The following is a 21,633-nucleotide window of genomic DNA, read 5'->3' as shown; positions in this document are numbered from 1 at the left end:
TGGTTTAAACATGGCACAGGATAATGAGGGCAACACCTTTGAGCTTATCCTATTCAGAGTTTATGATATGCAGAGTATGAGAGAGATTGGAAAAAAAGGGATGCTCCCAGGGAAAGTCATGTTTGAATTAAAGCAGGGAGCATTTTAATGAAGGGATTGAGGCTATAGGTAAGTTTGTTTACAAGAGGACAAAGATTCCAGTGATTTAGTGAAAAATGTTCTATGGTCAATCAGTAGCAGACAGAAGAGGGAGAGGAAAGAAACCCCAGGAGGAATTTTCTCCCTAGAAGCTATAATTTTGCCAATAATGCCAAGGTCATTAGCAGAGCTGTGGGAAGACGATTTAAGGCAAATCACTGAATTTCCTTCCCCTTCCCAACCTCTTTCGATGGATAGGGGTAAGGCAACAGTTGAGAACTGGAGTCAGATGTTTGGTACGTAAGTCAAGTGGCTAAGAGTTTGGAATTGGGTCTAGCAAGACAGGCATAAGGTGAGGAGTACTCTGAAGGCCACAGAGGAACCCCTGTGAAGGGATGCTTAAAAACAAACCCATAAACAAAAGCTGCATCCAATACTAGAGAAAACAGCAAAAATTAACTAGCTAGAGATAAGAAGAATGAATAGGAAGATATTTTTATAATTGTATAAAGACTGTTGAATATGTCACAAATCCTTAAGTTATAAAGGAAAATGATCGATAAATCATGATTGATCTGATTTGATTACATGAATTAAAAACTTCTACACAAAATAATATTTAAAAAATTAAAAACCAAAAGACAAAATGGGAAAATAATTTTAACTTATGCACCAGAAAAGGAAGAGCTGGTATGTTTACTGTATAAAGAACATTTAGAAATAAGAAAAAAAGGGCCGGGCGCGGTGGCTCATGCCTGTAATCCCAGCACTTTGGGAGGCCGAGGCGGGTGGATCACGAGGTCAAGAGATCGAGACCATCCTGGTCAACATGGTGAAACCCTGTCTCTACTAAAACTGCAAAAAATTAGCTGGGCATGGTGGCGCGTGCCTGTAATCCCAGCTACTCAGGAGGCTGAGGCAGGAGAATTGCCTGAACCCAGGACGCGGAGGTTGCGGTGAGCCGAGATCTCGCCATTGCACTCCAGCCTGGGTAACAAGAGCGAAGCTCTGTCTCAAAAAAAAAAGAAATAAGAAAAAAAAGGCCAAAGAATGTGAATAGATGGTTCACAAAGTAAGTATAAACAGGCAATAAAGAGATGGTAAGGGGAAGGAAAATAAGCACATAAAAATGATTCAAAAAGGTAAATTAAATAATGAGATACTATTTTTCATCAATTAAATTTCAATAGATTAAAAATTGTTAATATCAGTTCTGACAAGCATATGGGGGGAAAGAAACTGTCATATATTTTTGATGGGATTATAAAGTTATGAAATCTATCTGGAGGGCAATATGGTAATATTTAATGTGTTAAAATGTGGCTACCTTTTGACCAATGAATTTTACTTCTAGGACTTTATTGTAAAGAAATAATTATCAGAGAAGTAGACAAATGTATATGTCATAATAATCACCAAAATGTCATTTGTAATAGCAAAAGAAAATTAAAAATAAGAAATTAAATAAATTAAGGTACACTGATGCAATTGAATAGTAGACACCCATTCAAAATGATGATGTAGGCCGGGCATGGCAGCTCACCCCTGTAATCCCAACACTTTGGGAGGCTGAGGCAGGTGAATCACAAGCTCAGGAGTTTGAGACCAGCCTGGCCAACATGGTGAAGCCCTGTCTCTACTAAAAATACAAAAAATTAGCTGGGCATAGTGGTGGATGCCTGTAATGGAGGGAGGTGGTTAAGGCAGGAGAATCACTTGAACCCAGGAGGCAGAGGTTGCAGTGAGCCAAGATGGCACCACTGCATTCCAGCCCTGGTGACAAGAGAGAGACTCTGCTTCTAAATAAAATAAATAAATATAAATAAAGTAAAATGATGATGTAGAACTAGACCTACCGGCATGGAAAAATGATTACAATATAGTGTCAAGTGAACAAAATGAAACTAGAAATAGCATTCATATTATTATTTTACATTTCTATGTGAAGAATTTTTTTTTTTACAATGAGCATGGATTTTTTAAAGAGAAAAAAACCAATAAAGCTATTTTCATTTAAAAAGAACAAATGAAGATCTTCAGAATAAAACAATGGTCATTTATATAATGCTTTCTGATATACGGGGCCAGTAAAAGCTTTAATATTTCAGTGGCTAAGGGAGTCTCAATTTGTGTTAAAGATGCTTCTCTGAAGCACAGCCTCACTCAGCCTCCACATGCATTTCCCTTGGAGCTGTAATCACTCACCTCAGAGACTGTCACCCTCTGTCCATCCTTGTCACAAGTATCACCTGTTGGTAAGTGAACACAGCAGAGACTTGGCAAGGGTTTTAAAGGAGTGTTTGAATTTCTTTAAATTGTGGTATAAATAACAATTTATATATATATAATACATGTCATAAAGCTTACCATTTTAGCTATTTTAAATGTAAAATGCAATGACATTAGTTATATTCACAATGTTGTGCAACAATCACCACTACATATTTCCAACATTTTTTCAGCACCCCAAACAGAAATTTCCCATTTCTCCCCATCACCAGCCCCTAGTAACCTCTAACCTACTTTCTGTCTCTATGAATTTGCCTATTCTAGATAGTTGACATAAGTAGAATCATAACTTTTTTGTCTTTTGTGTTTGGCTTACTTCATTTAGCATAATGCTTTCAAAGTTTCTTCACTTTGTAGCATGTATCAAATTTCATTACTTTTTATGGATGATTAACATTCCATTGTATGTATATGCTATACCACATTTTCTTTATCCATTCATCTGTGGATGGACATGTGGGTTATTTCTCCCTTTGGACTTTTGTAAATAATGTCACAATGAATGTTGGTATACATGTATCCAAGTTCTTGTTTTCAAGTTTTGGGGGTATATACCTAGGAATCAAATTGCTAGGCCATATGGTAATTTAAAGGAGGGCCTTAAAAACTTGTTTCTTCTGATTCCTTCATCTTAGACTTGCAGTCAAGCTTTCCCCAATCCCCTCAGGCCACTTAGCTCCTAGTGCCCAGTAAGCTCCTTTCTCTAAGCCAGTGGTAAGAAGAGGATTGCTTGAGCCTCAACTCTTCTCTCCTAGGTGAGAATAAGATGAAGCTAGAAGTCAGTCACTGGATCTGTGAGAGACTTCTCACCTCAGGAAGCCCTCCAATCATAAGAGTTACCCAGAAGAGATGTGGACATAGTTTTAGAGTGTTTGGGATTCTTGGCCAGTGGATGACAGAATCGAGGTAGAAGATATATCTGATGCCAAGCATGGAAACACTCATGGTCCTTTTCAATCTTACCCAGTGTATGGTCAGGTCTTAAAATGAGCCAGAGAATTAAGAAGCTCATCCAAATCAACTTATCCAAAAATAAGCCTTCAGAGTGTATGTAAGTGAAAATTTGTTTGGTAGGGTTACCAAACAAGTAATAGGAAATACAGAAAATAATAGGAAATATTAGAGTATTTCAGCTTTTTTTTTTTAGACACTCTTGTCACCCAGGCGAGTGCAGTGGTGCAATCTTGGCTCACTACAACCTCTGCCTCCCGGGTTCAAGTGATTCTCAGCCTCCCAAGTAGCTGGGATTACAGGCATGCACCACCACGCCTGACTAATTTTTTGTATTTTTAGTTGAGATGGGGTTTTTCACCATGTTGGCCAGGCTCGTCTTGAACTCCTGTCCTCAGGTGATTTGCCTGCTTTGGCCTCCCAAGGTACTGAAATTATAGGCGTGAGCCAATGTACCCGGCCTAGCATGTTTTTAATTCAAAAATTTTAATTATTTATTGAGGTATAATTTACTTAACATATAATTATCTTTTAATGTGTACAATTTAGAGGCATTTAGTGCATTTATAATGTGCAGCTACCACCTCTCTCAAGTTTCAAAACTTTTTCATCACCCCAGAAAGATTATCTCATGTGTTCTAGCTTTTTAGATGCAATTACCTTCCTCTGCTAGCTAGGACACTGGGTATGAATGTTCACACACACGAGGACTTAACTCTATCACAAAAACAACTTATGCTTAAGGCATAAGATAAATAAGGGATTGGGCCTTGGAGACAGTGATCAAACTCTGACTACCCTTTAATGTTTTCTCTCAATAGTATTTATTGCTGTAAGGGGGAATCGGGAAATTAGCAGCTTCAGTAATATACTACTCCATTTGATTTATTTTTAATTTTATTATTAATTAATAAATAATCATTGTATATATTTATGGATACAATGTGATGTTTTCATACATATATACACTGTGGAATGATTATATCAAGCTAACTAACATCACCTCACATACTTTTTTTGTAGTGAGAACATTTAAAACTCTTTTAGCAATTTTGAAATATGCAATACATTATTATTAACTAGGATCAACATGCTGTGCAATGGATCTTGAAGACTTATTCCTCCTGCCTAACTGAAACTTTGTACCCTTTGACCAACATGCATTTGATTTAATACATGAGTGAACTGAGTATACAGACATTTGGAACTCCTTGAGGACAGAGACTAGGTCTGTTACATCTTGGTATTCTCAATTCCCAACATAATAGATTGTACCTATAAGACACTAAATAAATACTTTTTGGTTAGAACTGTTTGGGCTAGGAGGTCTTTGCTTAGAGAATAGAGACAGTTGTGAGACTAGGAAGTAAATGTGAATTCCAGAGGCTTATAGAGTTAGATCTAGATTAGTCTTAAAACAATCTGCAAAGTAAAGATTCCCCAGGACTTGGGGAAAGCAGGAAGACACGCATACCATAGAGCTTCCCATTAATAGAACATTTGTTGAAAATCATAATGTTCTGAGTCAGGGTCCCTGTTTTGTCAGAGAATACATATTTGACTTGGCCGAGCTCCTCATTAAGGGTGGTAGTACGAGCCTGTGCTGGTGTATTCTTTGGTGCATAAAACATCTTCCGATCCCAGTTGATATAGAAACTGTTGCCCAATCTTATTATTTCAACACTAAGGAGAAAGCAGGAAAAGAACAGTTCTGCATCAGAACAGGACAAGCAAATATATCATCCTGGTTTCCTTCTTAGCAGGGTAGATTAGGGCTAGCATCTGAAAATCAGTTCCTTCCTTGGGATTCTACCCTTCTGAAGGACCCTTCCCACCAGCCAACCCATGGTAATGCTGACATTGGCCATGATCACTTAAGGCTTTACCACCTGGAGCCAGATACACTTGATTAATGTTTTAAAGTCATACCTTTCTTTCTTTTTTTTTTTTTTTTTTTCCCAAAATGTATCTAGGAAAAGTTACAATTTTGGAATTTCTGCAGTAATGCAAGGTGTGATAGAGTAACAGTTAACTTAAAAAAAGCTTTGCGGCCCAATTGGAGGATTATTGCTCCTGTCACATGGGAAGACAGAGAAACTTGACACACTCAGAATTTGTTTCAGAAGAAGGAAAGAAGCTATGGAAATCAGGAAGAGTTTATGAGCTGACCCTCTGATAAATTTCCAGGCGTGTGCCTCCTCCCCACAAGAGCCTCTTCTCATTTTATGAGTTTTCCCTATTGCCTTTGTCATGTTTCTCTACTGCTCCAAATAGCATGCATTATAGATTCTTTATGGCTAACAAGCATGCTCATTTTAAAACAGTAAAGACTTTTAAGGGGTCTCCTTCTTATCATCATTCAAACTTAATGTGTGTTAGTCTGCTTTATTAGTAATCCCTGTCTGAGACAGCTGCACAGAGAGATATGGATTTTTTCCTTTGAAGTGAGGTAGGAGGTGCTCAGGTCCTCATCATTGACTCATTACTGATAATCTCTATGCCTGGAGTTGGGACTCCTCCCATCCTTTACCATATCAGCCGCCATAGCAATCTCTCTAAACCTAAACCTCTTTTTTTTTTTTTTTAATCTCCTTTTTTTTCAACATATGCAGGTATTTACATGGGTATATTGTGTGTTGCTGGAGTTCGGTGTACGAATGAGTTGTTCACCCAGGTAGCGAGCATAGTGCCCTAGAGGTAGTTTTTAACCCTCACCCTCCTACTACCCTCCCCGCTTAAGCAGGCCCCAGTGTTTACTGTTCCCTTCTTTGTGTCCGTGTGTACTCCATGTTTAGCTCTCACTTATAAGTCATAAACCCAAACTTCAAATCACATAATTTTTTTCCTTAGAAAGATCTTTGCTGGCTTTTTACTGCTTTTAGGATAAAATCCAAACTCTTTGGCATGGAATTTAAGTCTTTTTGGATGTGACCCTAAATGACCATCCAAAACCTTAGTCTAGCTATTCATTGTTCTGTGAACAGACAAAACTTTTAAAAACCGCCAAACCTTTGTACATGCTGAACTTTCTGCTTGCAGTATTCTTTCCTAATATTTTGTTTGCTGAGTCCTACTCTTTTTTCAAATATCAGTTTTGTTATTACCTTTTCTGTAGACATTCCTAAACTTATCCAGGTAAAACAAATCCATTCCTTAGCAAGGCTCCTATATTATTTCTATTACATCATTCTTCATATTATACAATAGTCCCTTATTTATGTATCTGTTTCCATAGCCACATTCCTACCTTCTCTCCCTACAACATAGAAGGGTGCTTGGGACATAGTACATATTCAGTAAATATTACTAAATAAGGTAATCTAGTTACGCAGTTTTCTTGCCAAAAAGCCCTGGTACAAGGTTTAGAAAGACTGGAAAGGAAGAAACTAAAGTGTGTTTGGGCATGTGTATGTGTAAGTGTAAGGAAATACAAAACCTAGAAAAGGATGATGACAGTAGGGTAAATACTTTTTTCAACTATTTCAAATTTTCAACCAAGGTGCTTATGAAAAAGAAGAGTAAAAACCTTTCCTCTTCTCTTCTACAACTTTTAGGAACTGAACTTAGGTCATAATTACACATGTCTACCATCTATCACACTGCTTCTGTGGGAAAATGGATTCTGAATTCTGATGAACTGACTTACAGGTGAATGTCTGGGCCTATCTCATTGGTAAACTATGGGCTGCCTGGCCTATGTTCCTGGGGAACCTACCCATGCTTTACATCACCAAATTTGTGTGTATGTTTTCTAGTTATTTCATGTGTTTGTATGTCTTATTTAGTCACTTACATTTTAAGTTATTTGAGGGCAGGGATAATTTTCTTTTTGTATAAACCACATGGTGTCTTCCTAGCACAGTATTCTAGACATGGAAGGCATCCATGCAATCTCTAGATATACCTCAGAACATTTTGTACACCAGGTGCTGTGGAGAGTGAGGGGTTAAGGATCACAAGTACATGCTTTTTAAAAGTTTACACTTTGGTTGAGGCATTAAGTAGACAGTATGAAGTCAGTTCCCCAACCCCACACCCCAAGGATCAAAGAAGCCTACCTGACATAGAGGGAAATGGGTACCATGGTATTGAGAATAATGAAGTAGGACCAGAATATGAGGATGGCAGAGACAGCTGATGAAGAGACATATTTTTCCCATGGCAGAAAAATCTGGAAGTGGTAGCCTTTCTTGTTTTCCCAAATGCCATGCCCAACTGCTAGGATAAAACATATGATGCCTAAAAGCAGGAAAATCTATAAATGAAAAAAAAAGAATTATATGAACATTTCATCCAAGGTATGTGCTGCTTCAGTTCTACCCTCTAGAGCCTTATCTCTCAACAAAGCATCCCTCTCCTGGGAGGGAAGGGAGGCCCTGTGGTTCACAGGTTCTAGGCAGCAGTACATAGGACAGAAAAGAAACCCCAGCAGGAGCTCTCCTTGTGGTTTTGAAGGGAGATAACAGTAATAAAACATAACAAGACTAATTAAGTACTAGGTACTATGCTAAGTACTTACACATATTACTTAATATATATATATATATATATTTTTGAGACGGAGTTTCACTCATGTTACCCAGGCTGGAGTGCAATGGCGCGATCTCGGCTCACCGCAACCTCCGCCTCCTGGGTTCAGGCAATTCTCCTGCCTCAGCCTCCTGAGTAGCTGGGATTACAGGCATGCGCCACTATGCCCATCTAATTTTTTGTATTTTTAGTAGAGACGGGGTTTCACCATGTTGACCAGGATGGTATCGATCTCTTGACCTCGTGATCCACCCGCCTCGGCCTCCCAAAGTGCTGGGATTACAGGCTTGAGCCACCGCGCCTGGCCTCATATTACTTAATATTTACAATAATCCTCTTTTAAGAATAGATGAGGAACTTAAGAGCGAGAGAGCGTGTCTAAAGTCACTTAGCTACTGAGTAGAAGAAACAATATTTTAACCACTTCCAGAACCCAAGCACTTAATCATTCCATTATTGAAGTTGCTTTAACAAAAGTCTAAAACATGTGGGGCTTAGCAGTTAGGGGGTGGGTGATAAGGAAACTGATATAAAAGGCTGAAAATATGGCAATCATGTTAACATTAAAGAATTTGGTAAAACTGAAGGGTAGACCACATGCCTACTGAACCTGCAGCTCTAAGAGAAGTGTTTAGAAAGAATCAAAATATCATTGTGTATTGGCTCCCTTTAACAAGTATTAAAAGAAAGAATTGGCTAGGTATAGTGGATTATGCCTGTCATCCCAGGATTTTGGAAATACCAGACAGGAGGAGTGCTTGAGGCCAGGAATTTGAGACTAGCCTGGGCAACATAATATGACCCCATCTGTACTAAAATTTTTTTTAAAAAAGTTATACTAGGGAAAGAATTAGCCAATTTGTAGGCAGAAATGAGAAGGTACTGAAATTTGGGGCATCAAAGAACTACGACTTCTAGACACCAAACAGGAGGAAATAAGATTGAGACTTAAGCAAAAAAGGCCCAATAATTATTTTCAACTGAATAAAGTGACTCAGCCTTCAGGCAAAGTTCAGATTAAAGGTGACAACTTCTTATCCATGACTATTATTCCACATAGCCTCAACTTTCTTGCCTTTAAGTTGAGAGAGAAGGGCATGGAGGGGCAAGGAAGCAAAGAAATAGGACAAACTTGAAAACGATGTCTAGGAAAGAATTTTTGGAGGGTTTCTGACACATGAAACTAATTGGAAGCAAACAGATGAGAAGGCTTATGGGTTTTGGAGAAATGGTATTACTAAGTAACCATGAGCCTGGTCTAAAAAAGCCTGTGGCTGGAAATCCTTAAAACCACACTGGGCAAGAAGCAGTTTATAAAACCTGCCGTCCCTAAGAAAAGCATACTCTCCAGCATCCACTTCAGTGTTGGTCAACAAGGATAAAGAATGAGGGAAAACTTCTCAGGAGTGGAGCCAGAAATCACTGAGAGCAATGAATAAAGGAGATTCTCTCACATCTCCAGACCAAGAGGAACCTCATTTAGATCTGACGGAGAAAACTGTGCATCAGTCAGAGATCTTGGACTCTGAGTTGGATGCAGTGACTGGGTAGGATTTGGGGGAGACGATGAGGGTGTTCCATATGTGAGAGGAAAAGTGAAATGGATATGATGATCAGAGGGGTAGATTGTGGCAGACATAATGATATGCATTCATTAAATTCTATGTTCTTTTCCTTCTGAGCACATAGCTGGAACACATTTCCCAGGCTCTCTTGCAGTTATATAGGTCATGTAACTCTGCTCTAGCCAATACATTATTGGTGGAAGTGATTATGCTTCTTACATGCTTGGCCCTAAAAAAATATTATGTATGGCCAGGCATGTGGCTCACACCTGTAATTCCCAGCACTTTGGGAGGCCAAGGCGGTGGATCACGAAGTCAAGAGATCGAGACCATCTTGACCAAAGTGGTGAATCCCCACCTCTACTAAAAATACAAAAATTAGCTCGACGTGGTAGTGCGTGCCTGTAGTCCCAGCTACTCAGGAGGCTGAAGCAGGAGAATCCCTTGAGCCCAGAAGGCGGAGTTTGCAGTGAGCCAAAATGGCGCCACTGCACTCCAGCCTGGTGACAGAGCAAGACTCCATCTCAAAAAAAAAAAAAATCATGTGTGAGCCTTCCTATTCTCTCTCCTTCCCCATTTGTTGGTTAGAGGCAGGGAATCCAGTAGACAATCCTGAAATCCAAGAGGTTGGTGGGGCCATTAGCTAGAAAGAGTTTTCTTGAGCAAGCTGCCCCTCCTCACAACAACCTTCACTGTATTGTCACATGTGCAAGATGCTGTCACTGAGATTTTCAGACTGTTTTTTATTTTGGTTATCTTACTTTGACTAATACAACTATATTACTCATAGTTCCAGATTAATCTGATGCCCTCATTTTTGATTATTTAACATTTAATTATTAACACATATAAAGACATATGCAGAAATCACAGATATATGTTGATGAATTTTCCCAAAGTAATCACATTAATAGAACAAATACCCAGAACAAATAAATAGAACATTTTCAGCACCCAGAAACCATCCTATGTCCCCTTTCAGTCACTATCCCCCTAAAATTGCACATATTTAAAGTATACAACTACATATTAGACAAATATACACACACGCACACACACGCACACACACACACAAACACACACAAAAACACATCTGTGAAACCATCACCATACTCAAGATAATGAAATATTTGTTATTCCCAGGTATCTTGTGCCCCTTTGTAATTCCTCCCTCCCACTTCTGCCTTCCCCTGGTCCTCAGACAACCACTAATCTGCTTTCTGTCACTTTAGAATATTTAAATTTTTTAGATTTTATACAAATGGAATCATATAGTATGTATCCTTTTTCTTTCTGGCTTATTCTACTCAGCCTAATGACTTTGGGATTCATCCATGTTTTTGCATCTATAAATCGTTCATTTCTTTTTAATGCTGAGTAGTGTTCTATTGTATTGATATTGCACAATTTGTGTACTAATTTTTCTTTTATTCAACATTTGGGTTGCTTCCAGTTTTTTGGCTATTGCAAACAAGGCTGTATGGGACATTTGTATATAAGTCTTTTTATGGACATAAGCTTTCATTTCCTTTGTACATATCTAGGAGTAGAATCACTGGATCCTATAGTAAATTTATCTTTCTTTTTAAGAAACTGCCAAATGTTTTCCAAAGTTGTTATGCCATTTTACATTCCTACCAACACTATATGTCCACATACCTCTAGAGACAACATGATGTTACTGAAACACCTGGAAGTCTACCCAACAGTCTTCACATCTGTGACCTTAGTCACAAAGTATGGCTAGCTCAAAGCAACCCATCCCCATTGCTAGATAATAGGAGGTCTCATCTTTGTGATGGGAAGGCCTTTGAAGACAAGACTAGAAAAGCAGGAGAAAAAGATCTAACTGCGACCATTCCCAGAAACTGAGATTTTAAATAACTTTTTATTATAGAAAATTGAAAACACCAATTAAAGTATATAAATAGGACAACAAAGCCCCCCACACCCATGTACCCACCCACCTTCAACAATTGTCAATTCATAACTAGTCTAATTTCATCTAAACCTCCTCTTCCCCTGCCTTCCAAGAACAAATCTCTCACATTATGCAATTTCATCTGTAAATAGTTTAATATATAGCTCTAAATGGTAAAGATCTTATTTTAAAACATAATCAAAACTAGTATCACTTAAATATTAACAGTCAACGCTTAATCAAAATGCTTATTAAGCATTTTGATATTGAAATATCATTCAATATCAAAAACTGATATTTGAGAGTTGAGTGAGGGGCTGGGAACAACAGAACAAAGGAGAATTGGGATAAAATGGATAAAATCTGCTTTTATTTCTAGCCCAATCCAGATTCACACTGAGTAGCTCAGCTCTTTGTGATGAGGGTTTCTCTGGGACCATGCAATCTTTCCTTCTCAATCTTGTTCCCACTTTCTTATCTTTTTCTTCAATTAATCATATGAAAACAAGAATACCTGGTTCAGATCAAACTTCAAGGAGTTCTTTATCTGAGTTTGAGTTCTACTGCTCAAAGAAGCCACCAGAAAGGAAGATCATTTCTTATCAGACCAACCTCCAGAAAGCAGGGCTTCCCCTGTAGCCTGAACCCTAAAGGTGTAGGGCACAGTGTTTTCTTTTCTAATTCCTAGAGCTTTTCCTGCCATCAGGAGGCCTTCAAAGTCCTTGCAGATGTTCTACATTTCTTTTTATTGTCACAGGGTTTTTTGGGGCATTTAGTCTTTAAAGTTTCACTTTACTTCCTTTCTATAAGGACAAGGAAACAAGAAATCATTTGTTTGTTTGGTTATTGCTACAGACCCTAGAGATTACTTAACACCAGAGCTAGTCAGACCAAAGAAGCACAGCCAGCCTCCCATTTAGCAAAAAGTGTTTTTGATAAAGACTGAAATAAATAATTTTGTCATTCTTGACAAAACTGACCTAGAAGCAAGGTTACTGGTCTCATAAAAGTGCTCCCTGGCCTCATAGGCAGCCTGTCAAAAGAAAGCACTCCTTGACCCTTTGGCCCTTCAAATCTGTGCTTTACATTGTGCCTTACCCGGAAGGAGATCCTGGATCTCTGGCATCATTTCAGTTTCACTCACTGTGCTCCTTTGTCTCACAAATACACTCCTAGTTGACACATCAGGATTTAGAAGGCATTGTCACTGGGAGTTCTGGTCACTGGGGAGGGAGAGGGGATCTAACCCCTAGTTCAGCCATGGGCTCATCAGGAAGCAGCTTTGCTAAACGTGCTTCCTGTGTTTGCCAGATTTTTTCTAAGAGACATTTCCAAAAAATGGTGGAAAATGAAGTGTTTAAATCTGGAAGGATTTCTGCTTTGGCTTACTTCAAGAAATTGAAGTGTTTTACATATGACTACATTAACAATGGCCTAACACAAATACCACAGAAAAAAACTGCTGAACTGATACGAACCTAGCTAATTCAAGAATACTTCTTAATTTAATAATTCAATAGAGATTTACTGAGCACTACCTTGTGCAAAGTACTTCCAAAAATATGAAGATGAATAGAATGTAATTTCTACTGTAGAGGCTCATAATTTGGTGGCTAAAACACTCATTCATTTTTTTTTCACTAACTCAACAAACAGTAATGAAGCTCCTGTTATATGTCAAGGATAGTTCTAGGGACTTAGGAACACAGTGATGGAAAAAAGGTAACGTCCTTATGGAGAAAAGGAGACAACAAACAAGAAGTGAAAAAAATACCATTTAGTGATAAATGCTGTGAAGAAAATAAAACAGGTTAATAGAATAGAGTGTCTTGGTTGGGGAGTTAGAGATGTTTTCTCTAAAAAGGTGGCACTGAATGATGAAAAAGAAGCAAGCCATGCAAAGACTTGGGGGCAGACATTGCCAGCAAGGGTAAAGGTCCTAAGGTAGGAACAAGTTTGCTTTCTTACTTGACATGTAGTTTTTCTGGATATAGATTTCTAGGTCAAAATATTTTTCACTAAGAACTTTGAAGGTACGATCCTACTGGTTTCTAGACCCAATGGTGCTTTTGAGAAGTTCGATACCAATCTAATTCTCATTTTTGTTAATACGTTATTTTTATCTCTATGAGAATTTTTAAGGGACTTCTCTATAACCAAATCTTTCTAGTTTGATCCTCTGTTTAAAAGCAAATTATTTCTCTCATATTTTCTACCTCTGTATCTTTCTGTTTATGATCCAGGAGAGATTTTAACACTTTAATGGGCTTTTTCAATATTAGCAATCCCATTTTTGCTTCCCAAAATTCTATTTTGTTGTTGTTCTTAGATTTGTTTCTTCTTTCCTCGTGATCCTTTTGCCTCAGCCTCCTACGTAGCTGGGAACCACACCCAGCTTCCAGGGTCAGTTATTCTGTTTGTTCATCCTCATCCACCTTTTTTTTTTGAGACAGAGTCTCCCACTGTTGCCACGCTGGAGTGCAGTGGCACAATCTCGGTTCACTGTAACCTCTGCCTCGAAGGTTCAAGCGATTCTCGTGCCTCAGCCTCCTGAGTAGCTGGTATTACAGGCACAAGCCACCATGCCTGGCTAATTTTTGTATTTTTAGTAGAGACAGGGTTTCACCACGTTGGCCAGGATGGTCTCAATCTCTTGACCTTGTGATCCGCCTGCCTTGGCCTCCCAAAATGCTGGGATTACAGGTGTGAGCCACCGTGCCTGGCCTCATTCATCTTTTTATGCTACTGGTTTCCCTCTAGTCCAGTTAAAAATATAAGTAAAATAATAGTTTGATCATTGTAGGTTGCTGGAGTAGATTTCATTTCTTTTGGTTAATTTTGTTTTCCCAACAGACCACTCCCCTGAATGGGAAACCATGAGTTCTATGAAGGTATAAAAATACGTTGTTTAACAAATTTCACCCTAAGGTGTACAAGAAACTTGCAGGCAAACTCAAGCTCCCCAAATTTAAAATTAAGTGGGTTTTACTGTAAGTGCTGACACTCACATTATAAGCCTTAGTTCTCTGTAGATAGGTGGATAAATGTCTTTCAAAAGCGGTTCTTTTGTGTGGGACTGGTTATTAATCCTTTGTCAGATGAACAGTTTGCAGATATTTTCTCCCATGCTGTGAGTTGTCTCTTCACTTTGCTAATTGTTTCCTTTGCTGTGCAGAAGCTTTAAATTAATGTAATCCCATTTTGTCAATTTTTGCTTTGGTTGCCTGTGCGCTGGGATTCTAAGGAGCTCAAACAACTCTATAGGGAAAAAAATCTAATAGTCCAATTTAACAATGGACAAAAGATCTGAATAGATATTTCTCAAAAGAAGATTACACATGGCAAACAGGAATATGACAAGGTGCTCAACATCATTGATCATCAGAGAAATGCAAATCAAAACTACAATGAGGCCGGGCATGGTGGCTGATTTCTTATTGTTCAACAACTTTTTCTTTCTAACTGAAGAACTCTCTTCAGCATTTTTTTGTAGGACAAATGTGATGTTAACGAAACTGTTCAACTTTTGTTTGTCTGGAAAAGTCTTTCTTTCTCCTTCAGGTTTGAAGGATATTTTCACTAGATATACTAGTCTAGGTAAAGTTTTTTTTCCTTCAGCATTTTAAATATGTCATGCCACTCACTCCTGACCTGTAATATTTCCACTGAAAAGTCTTCTGCCAGAAGTATTGGAGCTCCATTGTATGTTATCTTTCTTTTCTTTCGCTGCTTTTAGGATCCTTTGTTTATCCTTGACCTTTGGGAGTTTGATTATTAAATGCCTTGAAGTAGTCTTGAGGAAGGAGACCCAAGCATCTAGGATCACCTTCCCCTTGACTTCCACACTGCATTTCAATGGAAGAAAAGGCTGGCCGACTGGCGCCTCCTAAATCGCCTTCCTATAGATAGCAGGCATAGTACGGGGGAATCTCTCTGGAAGGCATTGTTTTTACTTAAACAAGATCAAACTCCCACCCCACTCATCCTCCATCAACCAAGACCCTTTCACATGTAATTTCTAATACTGTAAACCCAATTGTAAGCTTATATAAAGGCAGAGTTTCTCTTTGTTAAACAAGCTCAGCGGTTGGACAAAACACTTCGCCTCACTCCTGGCCATAATAAAACACCTCTTCCTTCCTAGTTAGGTGTCGGAGAGGTCTGTTTCTCACAGCAGATCCTGCTTCAGTCTTTTTTGGGTTAAATCTGCTTGGTGTTCTATAAACTTCTTCTACTCAGATATTAATATCTTCTTCTATGTTTGGGAAGTTCCCTGTTATCCCTTTGAACAAATTTTCTACCATATGTCTTTCTCTATCTCCTCTTTAAGGCCAAGAACTCTTAGATTTACCCTTTTAAAGTGATGTAGATCTTGTATGAGTGCTTGATTCTTCTCTCCTTTGTCTTCTCTGTGTATTTTCAAATAGCCTGTCTTCAAGCTCACTAATTGTTTCTTCTGCTCGATCAGTTCTGCTAATAAAATACTCTGATGCATTCTTTAATATGTCAATTATATTTTTCAACTCTAGAATTTCTGTTGAATTCTTTTTAATTATTTTAGCCTCTTTGTTAAATTTATGTACTATAATTCTGAATTCCTCCTTTGTGTTATCATGAATTTATCTTGAATTTCCTCTAAACAGCTATTTTGAATATCTGTCTGAAAGGTCACATAGCTCAGTTTCTCCAGGATTGGTCCCTAGTGCCTTATTTAGTTTGTTGGTGAGGTCATGTTTTCCTGAATGGTCTTGATGTTTGTTGGCATCTGGGCATTAAAGAGTTAGGTATTTATTATTTGTATAGTCTTTGTAGTCTGGGCTTGTTTTTACCTATCTTTCTTGAGAAGGCTTTACAGGTATTTGAAGGGACTTGGGTGTTGTGATCTAAGCCATATCTGCATCAGAGGGCATCCAAAGCCCAGTAATGCTGTAGTTCTTGCAGACTCATGGAAGTATCGCTTTGGTGGTCTTGAATAAATTTGGAAGAATTCTCTGGATTACCAGGCAGAAATTCCTGTTCTCTTCCCTTTTCCCCTAACAAATTTAGTCTCTCTTTCTGTGATAAGGCACCTAGAGCTGGATATGGGGTGACACAGCAACCCTGAGGCTACCGCCACTGGGACTGTGCTGAGTCATACCTGAAGTCAGCACAGCACTGGGTCTTACCCGCTGTGACCACTACCTGGCTACTGCCTATGTTCACTTCAAACCCCAGGGCTCCACAATCAGCAGATGGTGAAGCCAGCCAGGCTTGTGTCCTTTCCTTTAGGGTGGTGAATTTCCTCAGCCACCAGGGTGTCCAGAGATGTAGTCTGGGAGCCAGGGGCTAAAGTAAAAAACTTTAGAAGTCTACCTGGTACTCTATTCTACTATGGCTAAGCTGACCCTCAAACCATAAGACAAAGTCCTTCCCACTCTTCCTTCCCATTTCCACAGACAGAGGAGCCAGTCCCCTTGGCCACCATCAAAGACCTATGGAGGGTACTGCCAGGCTACTGCTAATGTTCACTTAAGGCCCATGGGCTTAGTCAGCTTGTGTTGAATACTGTGAGGCCTGGGACTCACCCTTCAGGGAAGTGGGCTCCCCTCTGGCTCAAGGCAGGTCCAAAAATGCCATCCAAGAGCCAAGGCTGTAATCAAGGGCACCAAGGGCCCACGTAGTGTTCTACTCCACTGTGGCTGAGCTGGTACTTAAGCTATAAGACAAAGTCTTTTTTACCTTTCCCTCTGCTTTTCTCAAGCAGAAGTCTCTCACCACAGCCACCATGGCTGGGAATGTGCTGGGTCTCACCTGAAGCCAGCACGTCTAGATGCTGCTACTCTACAGTCTCACCCAAGGCCCACAACGTACTACCTGGGTATCGCTGCTGGTTCTTCAGGGCCCAAAGGCTCTTTAGTCAGCAGGTGATGAACCTGCCAGGACCGGTTCTTCCTTTCAAGGTAGCAGGTTCCCTCTGGTCCTGGTGTATCTAGATATGCTGTCTGGGAGCTAGGGCCTAACTGGGGCCTCATGACTCTATCCACTGCCCTATGGTACTGTGGCTGACCTGGTCTCCAATTTGCAAGACAAAGTCCTCTTTACTCTTCCCTTTCATCTCCTTATGCAGAAGAAAGGAGTCACTTTTGTGACTGCAAGTTGTGCTACCTGGGGCTGTGGGAGGGGTAGCATTAGCACTCCCTTATCTGCTCTGGCTGGTGTTTCACTAGGTTGTGTGCCTCCCCCACCCAATGTCCACTGGCTCTGAGCTCAATACAGCACTAGGAATTGCCTAGGAATGGTAGTCTTTGTAGCCTAGACTGCCTTCAAGCTTATTTAGGACCCCAGATCACTTTAGCCCAAAATGCTAACAAAACATAAGTTCTTACTGCTGGGATTGGTGATTCCCTTTTGGCTAGGGTTGGACTAAATGCTCCCTCCATGGGTGGGTGTCAGTAGAGTTCAGCCTGATTTTGCTTTGCTATGGCAGAACAACACTGAGTTCAATGCCACAACTGCTGTGCTCTCACTCCTGCGAGCTTACAAGTTCTCTGCACCATGCACGGGCACCAGGAGATGGCGGAATGGTGGCATCAGCAATTCGAGATTGTCTTCAATGCTTCTTTCAGTGATATGATGTTAAAACCAGGTATTGTGATTGTTCACCTCATTTTTGTTTCTTATGAAAATACTTTTTTTTTTTTTTTTTTTTTGAGACGGAGTTTCACTCATGTTACCCAGGCTGGAGTGCAATGGCGCGATCTCGGCTCACCGCAACCTCCACCTCCTGGGTTCAGGCAATTCTCCTGCCTCAGCCTCCTGAGTAGCTGGGATTACAGGCACGCACCACCATGCCCAGCTGATTTTTTGTATTTTTGGTAGAGACGGGGTTTCACCATGTTGACCAGGATGGTCTCGATCTCTTGACCTCGTGATCCACCCGCCTCAGCCTCCCAAAGTGCTGGGATTACAGGCTTGAGCCACCGCGCCCGGCATGAAAATACTTTTATGTGTGGATAGTTGTTAAATTTGTTGTTTCTGTGGGGGTGTCGGGGGTGAATAATAAAGACTTCTATTCAGCCATCTTGCTCCACCTGTGTTTTTGTTTTTGGTTGTTGTTTTTTTTTTTATAGAGATGGGGTCTCACTATGTTTCCCAGGCTGCTGACAAACTCCTGGGCTTGAAGAATCCTGGGATTATAGGTGTGAGCCACCACACCGAGTTGAAGACATCCTGTTTTGAAGACAAGCCTAGGCTAAATGACCTAGCTTACTTTCTAATGATATCTGTTGCTAATACTGTCAAAAGCATATTTGCGCATGTTAACTTCCTGAATTCTTGACCATGAGTGTCTTCTTTATTAAGAAACTAGTAAATGGAACTTTGATCAGCTGCTGAAAAGTACTTACTCAGTAGTAGAAAGAGATCTATAATGGATACTAGTTTCTGAGCTGAATGAACCTTCCTTTCTTTTCTTTTTTTTTTCTTGTTTTTTTTTGAGACAGAGTCTTGCTCTGTTGCCAGGCACCAGGCTGCAGTGCAGTGGCACGATCTCGGCTCACTGCAACTTTTGCCTCCTGGGTTTGAGCAATTCTCCTGCCTCAGCTCCCAAGTAGCTGGGACCACAGGCGTGCACCACCACGGCTAGCTAATTTTTGTATTTTTTAGTAGAGACAGGGGTTTTACCATGGTCTCGATCTGACCTCATGATCTGCCCGCCTGGGCCTCCCAAAGTGCTGGGATTACAGGCGTGAGCCACCGCGCCCTGCCACCTTCCTAATTTTCTAAAACCCCATCTGCTAGTTCCAAAGGATTCTGAAAAGGATTTGGGATGTTTCTCATAATAAAGGAGAAAAGGCAGTTTATAATTCAAATATTAATGAGAATAGTATACAAAGAAAAAGGATTTTTTGAGTTTTCAGAGTCTAAACAATAGAGTAAAAATAAAAATGAAAAGTTACGAGATCAAGTGGAGACATCACTGGAATTCCTCAGCTATGCAAATAAACTGTTTAAGTGAGGAATTTAATCTGTCTATATCTAACAAGAATAAAGTCAGCTTATATCAGATAACATAGAAATAAATTAATTTATTGGCTGGGCATGGTGGCTCATGCCTGTAATCCCAGCACTTTGGGAGGCTGAGGCAGGTGGATCATGAGGTCAAGGGATCAAAACCATCCTGGCCAACGTGGTGAAACCCCCTCTCTACTAAAAAATACAAAAATTAGCCGGGCGTGGTGGCACATGCTTGTAATCGCAGCTACGCGGGAGGCTGAGGCAGGAGAATTGCTTGAACCCGGGAGGCGGAGGATGCAGTGAGCTGAGATCGCGCCACTGCACTCCGGCATGGCGCCTGGCAACAGAGCAAGACTGTTTCAAAAAAAAGAGAAAGAAATTAATTTATTAATTAGTCTTCAATTAAAACACCTATTATCAAAGCTGATTATTATATATTATAGTGCTTTTCAAATTTCTTTTTTTTTTTTTAAAAGATGGGGTTTCACCATGTTGGTCAGGCTGGTCTTGAACTCCTGACCTCAGGTGATCCACCCGCCTTGGCCTCCAAAGTGCTTGGATTACAGGCATACAGGCATGAGCTACCATGCCCAGCCTCAAATTTCACTTCTTAATAGAACCCCCCCTCTAGTTTTATAACTGAAATTTTATAAAATAGATAAACATGAAGCTGCTCTTTCTTTTTTTTTTTTTTTTGAGATGGAGTTCTGCCCTTGTTACCCAGGCTGAAGTGTAATGGCGTGATCTTGGTTCACCACAACCTCTGCCTTCCGAGTAGCTGGGATTATAGGCATGTGCCACCACACCTGGCTAATTTTTCGTATTTTTAGCAGAGACAGGGTTTCTCCGTGTTGGTCAGGCTGGTTTTGAACTCCCAACCTCAAGTGATCCACCCGCTTCTGCCTCCCAAAGTGCTGAGATTACAGGTGTGAGCCACTGTGCCTGGCTGAAGCTGCTCTTTTTAAAGCAAGAACTTCAAAATGAGGAAGCTAGAACCAAACCCACTTGATCTCCCCTATTCCCACTGCACCAGATCTTAAGACTCTTCTAAGAAAATTGTTTGAAATTCACCAGTTTAAATAAGGTGTTCTATCAGCCTAAGTAAGGTTTTATTAAAGTGGTCATGAGTAAAACTGATTATGAGAAAATAAAAATATGCCTTAATTTTTAAACTAGGTTCTTGATTCATTCTTCTACCACTGATCAAAACATAATATATTTTAAAACAATTTGTGACTATTCTTCTTAACAGAAGTGCAAGCAAGGCTCTCTTGTAACTTGTCTGTTCTTTTCTGCCTCAGATCTTAATCTCTGGGATCCTAAGACTGCTTGAGACTTTCCAACAGCTAAATTCTGAATTGGAAATACCACTTCTCCTGTTAAAGGAAGGGAAGTATGTCTATTTATTAAACAAACAAACAAAACAGAGGGGGGAAAAGAAAGTATTTAACTTACCCAGAGTACAAGAACATTCATGAGATGGTCTATCTGTGTTCGTTTAAAAGTAGACTTTCCACTGTTCTGCATTAATTTGGTGTCTGGCCCTAAATAAAATAGGAAGATATCAGACATTAGAATCACTGAATATACTCAGAGGCTTGGAATTGGTTGAATTGTACCTTTATAATCATCTAATCTAACCATTTATCCAATGCCAGAGGATAAAACCCTAGAGAAAGGCTCACAGTTGTAACTAAAAAAAAAATGGAAAATTTGTTTCTAAGGATAGTTACAACGACTTCTGTAAAGTACATTCATGCAGATGCCTCTCTTTGTAGCACCTCAGACAGTCTCAACTTTCATAGGTGAGTTAAATTAGAATAGGAGTCGCGAGCTTCTCTCTTATCGCCATCTGGTTTATTTAGCTTAGAGAAGGAATTTTCTGATGAAGAGATCCCCACCATCTCTTGAGGAAGCCCTCTGCTGGCTCAGGTTATATTGAAAGTTTCTAACTGGGAATGGAAGAAATGAAAAGGCAATGGCAGTGATTTCTTCTGAGGTGGAAGCAGGGGAGCTGAAATTCCTCTGGAGCTGAGAGACAGAAATTCCATGTTTCTTCCTGACAGGGCAGATGGTAGGCAGAAATAAGGAGCTTTTAATGGCCAACGGGACTACAGTTGGAAATTACTAACTCAAGATATGGCTTCTGAGAAAATGTAAGAGGTTTAGAAGAAACTGTAAGCAGCAATTTCTCTGGCCTTTCACCATCTGGCCATTAGTCTAACATGTGTTCTGATAAAGGAC

At 39.7% G+C, this 21,633-nt stretch overlaps 1 protein-coding gene across 1 annotated transcript in view; it reads right to left on the bottom strand.

The window, feature by feature from the left end:
• Positions 1-21,633, bottom strand: part of LOC116524642 (phospholipid-transporting ATPase FetA-like) — a 118,182-nt gene that overhangs the window by 43,416 nt on the left and 53,133 nt on the right. The window contains exons 11-14 of the mRNA XM_032239969.1: positions 20,845-20,933; positions 7,437-7,633; positions 4,853-5,061; positions 2,344-2,387 (exon numbers count right to left, since the gene is read on the bottom strand). Coding sequence (XP_032095860.1) covers positions 2,344-2,387; positions 4,853-5,061; positions 7,437-7,633; positions 20,845-20,933 — 539 coding nt within the window. The remainder of the gene's footprint in view (positions 1-2,343; positions 2,388-4,852; positions 5,062-7,436; positions 7,634-20,844; positions 20,934-21,633) is intronic.

Source organism: Sapajus apella, unplaced genomic scaffold (genome assembly GCF_009761245.1).
Source record: "Sapajus apella isolate SASKATOON/1434 unplaced genomic scaffold, GSC_monkey_1.0 scaffold46, whole genome shotgun sequence".
NCBI classification, from domain to species: domain Eukaryota; kingdom Metazoa; phylum Chordata; class Mammalia; order Primates; family Cebidae; genus Sapajus; species Sapajus apella.
This window is presented reverse-complemented; position numbering and strand designations above follow the sequence as displayed.